Source organism: Pygocentrus nattereri, chromosome 9 (assembly GCF_015220715.1).
Source record: "Pygocentrus nattereri isolate fPygNat1 chromosome 9, fPygNat1.pri, whole genome shotgun sequence".
Taxonomy (NCBI): Eukaryota; Metazoa; Chordata; class Actinopteri; order Characiformes; family Serrasalmidae; genus Pygocentrus; species Pygocentrus nattereri.
The window spans coordinates 16,356,449-16,366,599 of NC_051219.1; the positions used below are offsets into that span (position 1 = coordinate 16,356,449).

Sequence of the window (10,151 nt, forward strand, 5' to 3'; positions counted from 1 at the left end):
AAACTTTGGGCTCAATGGTGTCCGTGGCTATTTAAGGGGTTAAAATGAGATTATGAATATTTTTCAAAATTTCTGTATAATTAACTGTTAGAGTGTAAGCAAAGTCATCCAGAGTGGTTCGATGTGAAATTCCTATCTTGACCAGAGCTGTTCACAGTGGTGGTGATAGGAACCAGATGTCTGAGGACTTTAATGCCACTCAAAGCTCCTTCACACAAAGTTATTACACAAAATAGTTACAAATACATTGCCTGGGGCCTGAGATATTGGTTTTCACTAGTTTTGCATGAAGGTTTTAGCCTAAAATGTATTTTAAAATCTGTTCCTGCTGGAAAGACACAAAACAGTACACAGAGAAAACCTACTCTATTGGATTACCATTTTTAAACCACTAGCAACATTATTTATACATTTATTAGTCATTTTGGATAATAAACAAAATGGCTATACTTGCATTGAGAACATTGCTAGCCCTGGTTCCCACCATCACCTCTGCAAAGAAATCAGTTTCACATCCAACCACTCAGACTGACTTTATTTACACCTCAACCCTTGAATTCTACAGAAATTATGAAAGATCTATGGATTCCTTTACTTTATCAAATGTAAGATTAACATGCAAGAATGATGGTATGTACATATTGATTGAATGAGATACCTTTATTTCGTACCTGATTTCTCATTGCGAAGGTGCATTGCCTTCACTACACCATCCGCCCAAATATGCAGGTAGTAACCACAAGCTAAACACTTTTTGTTGGCATGTTTTAACCATGTAGTAAACAAAAAAACCTCACTGCATGTGTGTGTGAACATCACATCACCTAAATGTTGATGTTTGCACTTTCATAAAACTATATTATTGAAACTTAAACACATGAATAATTTAACTGACTTCATCTCCAGTAAATCTCCAGTAAAAAATCTAAAGATAAGGGATGCGGGAAGGTGATTTAAGTTGGGGACGCTGAGATTTTAACCAGCATTTACGTAACATGAACCATAATGACATGCAAGATGATTTGCCTTTTTACATTTGAATTTTTCAAACAGAATGTGATATACTGCACTATAATGAGGCAAGTGGCAACAACATATAACTGACACATCAGACCACTGATACTCATCTGCATGAACTTCATGTAAATGAACTGAGTTGTGACCAATCACATTTTTAATATGTGGCAAGGTAACTGACTGAGTCACGTCCACAGTCATGCACTTTAACACTGATTCAACACTGGAAAGTGCACAGAAAGAGAGATATATTGGTTGGTAAAACAGTATTATCTTAGATGAATTAAACGTTTAAAAACATAGGCTGCTCTACACCTTCACTATATACCACTGCTGTCGCAACAAAACCTCATATCTCCCTGTTTGTCTATTTTCAGCTTTTGACATAATTTGAAAAGGCATGTCCATATTTCATAAAGGATGGACCAAAATAAATGGCCAAAAATGACTTGGAAAAAATTCTGGTTCCATTGACTTATATTGAAAGCAATGCATGTTTTTTCCTTCCCCTGTAAAGTTACCATTTTGGAGATACGAGGTTTTGTTCCGACAGCAGTAATAAGTATATATTATTATAAGTATATTATATATTATATGTATATATTATACATATAATATATAATTATATATTATATTATATGTATATATTATTATATGTATATAGCCAGTCAGAACAGAGATCATTAACATGTACAGTGGAATGCAAAATTTAATTAAGTTCATTTTCAACATGAAAGTAAGTTAACACATTCTTTACAGAGAACCAGTTTTAATGCACAGTTACTGTTTATATGCTGAATGTAACATTGGGGAAAAAATAAAAGATAAAATGTGGCCTGTGCAAAAGCACATTTTATATTTTTAACTTTTATTTTTTAATATTTTTTACGATATGTTAATCTCAGCAAATACATAATGATGCTGAAATATGCCATATTTTCACTTAGAAAATCAACAAAATGTAATTTGACAGGGAACTTTTAGAGACGGCTATATGAGTCTTAAAGCACCGCAACTACTGTCTGTTTAGTTCTAAGGGATACAGAGCGGTCGGAAAACATTTGCAAACATTTGAACACACCCAATCAAATGGCACTTTGTTGTTTTTCTAAGTTAACACACCCTCTACATCCTTAATTATGCCTTTTTTGCCAATTTTAGTGCACAATTTTCTATTTATTTGCTCAGTTTAATGTATTTGAAAAAAAAACTATATAAAAATGAAAAAACATTTCCACAACATTTTATGATTTAACAACCCCCCATATGTTACATTCAGCAAATAAACAGTCATTGTTTATTTGTTTATATATATATATATATATATATATATATATATATAAAACACTGTTGTCTCAAAAGAACCTTGTATCTCCAAAATGTTAACTTAAGGAGAAGAGAAAAGGGAAAAACCTACTTTCAATGAAACCAGAATTTTTTCCAAGTCAATTTGGTTCATTTCTTTTAGTCAATTCATCATGAAACTTACATATAATATAAAGGGTAACAATTTTCAAATTATGTCAAAAACAGAAAAATGTAAAAAATTGAGATTTTCTTCCGACAACAGTGATATAACAGCTGTATGCAAAAGTTCAGGTGTCCCTGAATTTATGACGTTATGTTGATATCCTACATGCACTTCTGCACAATTTAATGCACAGTTACTGTTTATTTGCTGAATGTAACATATGGGGGGTTGTTAAATCATAAAATGTGCATTAAAACTGGTTCTCTGTAAAGGATGTGTTAACTTACTTTCATGTTTAAAATGAACTTAATTAAATTTTGCATTCCACTGTACATGTTAATGATCTCTGTTCTGACTGGCTGCCCTGTATTGTGCCTTGATGAAAAAGTATTGTGCTGATTTTCATGGCACATTGTTTTTTGTTCACAAAACCAGTGAATTCAAAACAGGGTGTATTTGCTTAGCTTAGTTTCTATGGTCTGTACAGGCTGCAAGGAGTGGTACGGACTGGGAAGAGAAAGGAAAGTTGGAAACTTTTAGAAAGTTTTAAATACAAACCTTCATACAACATAACATAATAAAGTATCATTTTTAATGGATTATGGTACAATTATATTCCATGACTAAAGGTACTGAGATGTACTTGAGGGTTCCACCCCAAGTGACAAGAGGGGTACTGCCCCAGTGACAGTTTCATACTTTTTCCTGAGTCAACAGGCACTTTATTGCAAATGGTTGAACTATTCTTAGGTTCTAGAAGTATAATAAAACTCTGAACCTGCTTGCAGGCCCTGGCCATGTAAAGGGTTAATCTGTCTTCTCAGAGGTGGGTATACAATATATATTTGTTTACACTGTATACAAGCAGTGCATTTGCATTGTGAACATGAGCAAGGCACACTATAGCAACAGCTAAGCCTGATCAAGCTATTGTATCACGGCATGTTTTTGTCTGGTCAGCTTTCACAGCATATCACCTCAAGAGTCTCTCAGATGTTTGCTTATCATATACATGATACATTATTGCCTCTTTATTCCAGTAGAAACAGAACACACTACAACATGCTGTGGATATTCAAAGATGTTGTTTACAGACGTTGATATGTCCACAGTCCCTCCCTTGAGTACTGAATGTTTTAACTGCCACAGCAACATATGAACATATACTGAGTTTGTACAAAAGGGCTGTGCACTTGTAATGCATTAGCTGGGCGTTGGAATTTGCATGAAGTGTGTTTCTGGCCTTAGTGACTGAGAGGGCTGAATGAGTCACTTAACACTCTTGGGCAGTTCTGCCTGGGCTAATGCTGTAGCCCTAACAGGCACAGAGACTTGGCCAGCAAGGCCTGGGAAAAAAGAGAGCTCTCTTCATGTGATAGAGGGTCCAGACAGCTGCCCCTGGCCAACAGGATGTCCTTCTGGCAAGGGCTCAGCTTGGGCTTCTTCTGAAGTAGCACTTGGCCCACTCCAGCCTGCGTCCAGATGGTGGCGTGTGGCCTAAACCACAGAGCGCTTTTCATAGGTCAGGAAGTGATTTCAGCCCTCTTGGAGGTATCAGTTCTTATGCTGGAAGCTGAAGCACTGACCCCACCCTCACTTCACTGGAGCTGAGAATCTAATGAGTTAACGAGTAGTGCAAGCTTACACTGCACCACTTAACATTTTTCATATCATATAACGTTCATAAATTCATACCAGAATAAATCAGGATTATCTTGTTGCAAGAACAAAAAATAGACCTTATCCTAATAAATGCAGTGTAGCAAGTATCACATTATTCAAAGGATTTATTGGACCAATTATGATCATGTTTAGCTTTATTGATCAATTATGATCATGTCTAGCTTTGTTACTGTTAACTATCATCCAGATTCAGAACATATGGCTTCTACAACCCCAAGTCCAATGAAGTTGGGACGTTGTGCAAAAAACATAAATAAAAACAGAATACAATGATTTGCAAATCCTTTTCAACCCATATTCAATTGAGTACACAACAAAGACCAGATATTTAATGTTCAAACGGATAAACTTTATAGTTTTTTGCAAATATTCACTCATTTTGAATTTGATGCCTGCAACACGTTCCAGAGAGGTTGGGACAGGGGCAACAAAAGACTGGGAAAATTGAGGAATTCTCAAAAAACACCTGTTTGGAACATTCCACAGGTGAACAGGTTAATTGGAAACAGGTGATTGTCATGATTGGGTATAAAGGGAGCATCCCTGAAAGGCTCAGTCATTCACAAGCAAGGATGGGGCAAGGTTCACCACTTTGTGAACAACATCATCTGAGATGGACTGACGCAAAGTGGAAAAGTGTCCTGTGGTCTAATGAGCCCACATTTCAAATTGTTTTTGGAAATCATGGACGTCGTGTCCTCTGGGACAAAGAGGAAAAGGACTGTCCGGATTGTTATAAGCACAAAGTTCAAAAGCCAGCATCTCTGATGGCGTGGGGGTGTGTTAGTGCCCATGGCATGGGTAACTTGCACATCTGTGAAGGCACAATTAATGCTGAAAGGTACATACAGGTTTTGGAGCAACATATGCTGCCATCCAAGCAACGTCTTTTTCAGGGACGTCCTGCTTATTTCAGCAAGACAATGCCAAGCCACATTCTGCACGTGTTACCACAGCGTGGCTTCGTAGTAAAAGAGTGTGGGTACTAGACTGGCCTGCCTGCAGTCCAGACCTGTCTCACATTGAAAATGTGTGGCACATTATGAAGCGCATTATGAAGCGCAGGCATCAACTTCAAAATGAGTGAATATTTCCAAAAAACAATAAAGTTTATCCATTTAGACATTAAATATCTTGTCTTTGTAGTGTATTCAGTTGAATATAGGTTGAAAAGGATTTGCAAATCATCGTATTCTGTTTTTATTTATGTTTTACACAACGTCCCAACTTCATTGGAATTGGGGTTGTACCTTTGCCTTTTCCTTCTGGTTTTTGCAGCTTATCAAAGGGGCTGGAAACTCAAATGTAAATACCAAAATTATTTTCATAAAAATGTGTGACGATGATTATTAACCACAAAAAAAAAAAAAAAACGTTCAAATACAGCTACAACCTGTAAAAACTCCACTTTTCTGATTTGGGCTGTGTCTGCATTTCAGGCCATACAGTAATAGTAACCATGGCAACAGTACTTTCTATTTTTTTTCCTTTTCAAGCTTTTATTTTTTGGCAGAAGTCAGACTTTGAAACGATGTAATATATCATTATTATGAAGGCACTGCATTCAACCAGGATTTACTATGGTAGCAGAAGTGGTATAGGCGTTTGTGACCAACACAAGTAAGAATTTGTCCAATCGTCCAAACACGTTACCTTTATCCAAAGTACAGAACTTTGAAAAGGACACTGCAAAACTAACCTGTGTATAAACACAGTATAAAGACAGCAGTTAGTTTGCCAGGAAAGATTTGGCCAAAACTTATTTAAAATGCAGCTTTTGATAAATCTAGACTTTCAAAGTATTGCCTTGATGTAAGCATCAAACTACCATTTATTCAGCAGACGTTATGATGTACCTTTAATGCACATACATAAAAAGAATTATGTAACTTAAGTCTTGTGTACTTTGAATTTTAAGACCATGTAACTGAGCTTTTTAAGCTCTCCATGGACAGTTTTAAGGGTTTGTATGTGCCTAAATGTGCCCTCCTGTACCTAAATTATTATCTGCCTGCCTAAACCTATGTTATATATATATTATAGATATATGTATATCTCAAAATATACTGGCTCAGTGATTTCTAACACTGAATGGCAAGTTATTATCTATATATCTATATCCATACATTATCTATAACATGGAATTACCTAAAGTACATTGCATCTCTACAGTTTGCAGTAGCAGGCCTCTCGCTGCAGTCGCTTGAATTCTGTCCTGTATATTTGTATAGATAATGATGTCATACAGCGTCAAAAACCACATAAGGAATTTCAGATCACTTAGTAATTCCATGTGGTTGGATGCCAGTATGTGATCATTTTTACATATGCAGTTTCTGCAATGCTAATTGTTTCAGTTTTCTTGCTAACTTATTAACTCCAAAACTAACAAAACAAACTTCAGGTGTCAAACATTTACACAACAAAAGTTAGATTTTTGAATTTGAGTTTTGAATTTTATGCATGTATTTTACAGTGAGAAAGTTCCAAATCGTTATATGTCCATAAGTACAATAGATCTATGTTAAAAATGGCTTAGTATAAAGCTTTGTGTTATTAAATATACATTATTCATTCATTATACAAGATTTAAAAACTTCTCTATATTTGAAAATTGGCTTCCACGTTCACAGAACAACAATTAAAAACAGAAGCTGTGAAGCAGGCCTGTAGTTCTCTTTTTTGACAGAGTTCTTACGTTGTGGTGAGAAGAGGAAGTCTATATTAAGACCCTTCAGCCACTCTGACTGCTTTCTGGCCAGATACATTATAGACTCCATTTTGCTTTTACTGAATTCTTTACCATTTGGGTCAGTTTTATGAGGCCTCATGTCCTCCTACAATGGCTTACGCGTCCACAGATACACAAACAGTGAAGGTAGAAAGTTTAAGTCCTGCTGAACACACATTGCCGAATACTTTTCAAACGTTTGAAGACACCTTTGCCATAACGGAACATATTAAAGACTAAACAGGTTTCTCTGGAGGAAAGCAATATCACCCATTTGGATTTTCTATGGTAAATATTTGACAAAAAGCCAAAATACACACATATGTTGTGATGTCAACACTCAAGCCTTTCAGGTGTTTAAACTTTCATATACTTACGTATACTTTCAATATGCCTTTTTTAACAATAATTTGGAAAAGAAAATTACCATTCAAACCATTTATCAGGCCAGACTTACATCAATGGAACTTTTGAGGGTATTTTTGTTACGTAACTGTAATGAAACAGTGAGAAAAGTCACGTTTCAAAAACAAGGCCAGAGTTCCCCAAACTTTGGCCTGTGTCAAAGACACACACAAATACACACAAATACACACACACGTATATATATGTTGATGGAAGAAAAGCTACATTTTTGAGATTTGTTTATGCTGTGCGTAATTTCATGATGACAGACTAAAAGAAACGACCCGAAATGACTTCGAAAAAAGTCCACTGACTTACATTAAAAGTAGTCTTTTTCTTTCTACTGTATATATATATATATATATATATATATATATATATATATATATATATATATATATATATATATATATATATATATATATATGCTTTCAAAAGATAGATGGACAGACTCACCAAGAATTCAGCCTCAAAGCCACTGTCCTCAACCCCGTCCACTGCCTCCTTGCTGGCAAACTGAGCCAGAAAGCCTCTCAGAAGATGAGCTTGCCGGTTCATGGCTTATATATCCCACCAATGACCTCCTTCATGTCCCAAAGGATGGTGTTAAGTGGGGACTTGCTGGCTGCCTACCTGCTTCTCTCTCTCTCTCTCTCTCTCTGTCTCTGTTTTACTCTTCCTTTTCTTCTTTCTTACTCTCTTTCTCTTTTGGATTTCCTTTCCTCTCAGCTGGTTCTTTCCCCTTCTTCTGCTCCTTTCACCCTCTCACACAGCCTTCTCTTCATTTGTCGTAGCGCCTGTCGGCTGAGAACTGGCCTCAGACTTGAGGAACTGAGTGCTTGAAGTGCTAGATGAGCTGTCATCACGGAAGCAGTGGCGGTCGCAGTCAACAGCCTCTGTGGTCAGATTAAAAATATCACTGTGGTCGTCATCTCTCTCTTTTGCTCTCTCAGTCGCTTGTTCTTTTTCTTCTCTCTCGCTCTCACGTTGCTGTTATCTTTTTCTGCTTTCTCTCTCTCCCTCTATTTCTCTCTGACGCTCTTTCTCTGTCCAACTTACGATGTGTCACTGGGTCCTATAGCCGTCCCCCTCTGCAGGAAACTGGTGCTGTTGGTGTGTCATCGTAAGAGCGTAATGTAGAGAAAGAATGTGACACTGCCGCGGCACTCAGTTGCACCGCCTGTTGGGCAACTTCAGGGGTGGGGTGTGATCAGGAGGGTGCGCAGCTTGAGTCTGGTCAGACCGGTGGATCTACAGTAAAGAGGTCACAGATTCCCTGTGATTAATGCCCTTTCATCAGCTCATTCACTGGTTATTATTGTTATTATTATTATTTTTATTATTACTTAGTAACTACTGTGAGTTACTACTACTCTAAACTCCTATCAAACTAATATGTAAATGAAGAAGTCACTGTAATGCTACCATTTAGGAGTATTTATTTATTACTTATTACTATATTATTACTATTATTATTGTTTACTAATTAAATACATTTTCAGTATTTATAATGAGTTGGTCATAACTACTATGCAACTAATATATAGTTACATAGATTGCACGCAATATTATGGTTATTATTATTATTAACATAAGTACCTATTTATTATTTGAATATTATACATTATTTGAAAAACAATTGGAAACTAATATGCCGTGTGTTATTATTTTATTATCATTGCTATTTGTGAACTACACAAACAAGGCTAGTAATAATTACTTTTATGATGGCTTATTACTTAGTAACTACTATACGTTACTACTGCTATAAACTACCATGAAACTAATATATCACTGTTGTCAGAAGAAAACCTTGTATCTCCAGAATGGTAACTTTACAGGAGAAGGAAAAAACATACTTTATTTTTAATGTAAGTCAATGGAACCAGATTTTTTTCCAAATCATTTTGGACGGTTTCTTTTGGTCCGTTCATCATGAAATTTACACACAATATAAAGAGCAACAGACATTTTCAAATTATAAGTTCAAATGATGTCAGAAAGTTACTGAAATACTACCATTTACTCCTCTAAATAGGAGTATTGTTATTATTAGTATTACTTATTATTATTTATTTTAATAAGCTATGTTTCAGTAAATTAAAATTATAGTTTTTCACACCTACTATGAAACTAAAATGTAAGTTATGTAGTTATTCATGAGACCACTGACTTATTTAAACAATGTTAACATTATTATTATTATTATTATTATTATCATCATATCAAATTAATATTATACATTTTCAGCAAATAATATGAATCTAATAGGCAAGATATAGTATATAGTATATTATTATAGTATTATAGTACTGTTATTACATAGTACTATTATTATAGGAACTACACAGGGTGTTTATTAGTGGTAGTATTATTACTTATTTTGTAACTACTATAAATTATTTGCTAACTACTCTAAAAGACAAATGTAAGGTTATAATACTATTGTTATTATTTTCTTTATTATTATTATTATCTGGCAGCTGCATTTAAACTGGATTATTATGTATTATGTACTACCACTTTCATGCAGTTGTATTCTTTCATATGTGAATCATTACCCATTGATCACTGACCTGGTTTAACTCAACATACTGTACATCTCAAATGAACACATGCTATACAGGTGAAAATCACACAAGACTACATCTTTATTATAGTTTATTTATTATAGTATAGCAACTATAGTTTGCACTTTAAATTCTACCTCTGCCTCTGACTTCACTGTGTTACTGTTCATGCATATATCTGTCTGCAATGCCTGTGCACATGTCGTCTCTGTGCTCTCGTCTATCACGGCATGGAGACGTAGTCAGACGGTGTGTGGTTATACTGTACAACCCT

At 35.3% G+C, this 10,151-nt stretch overlaps 1 protein-coding gene across 1 annotated transcript in view; it reads right to left on the reverse strand.

The window, feature by feature from the left end:
* Positions 1–8,542, reverse strand: part of ptpn22 (protein tyrosine phosphatase non-receptor type 22) — a 39,164-nt gene extending 30,622 nt beyond the window's left edge. The window contains 1 exon segment of the mRNA XM_017720882.2: positions 7,764–8,542. Within this exon segment, the coding sequence (XP_017576371.2) occupies positions 7,764–7,865 (102 nt within the window). The 5' untranslated portion in view covers positions 7,866–8,542.
* Between the last annotated feature and the right edge of the window lie 1,609 nt (positions 8,543–10,151).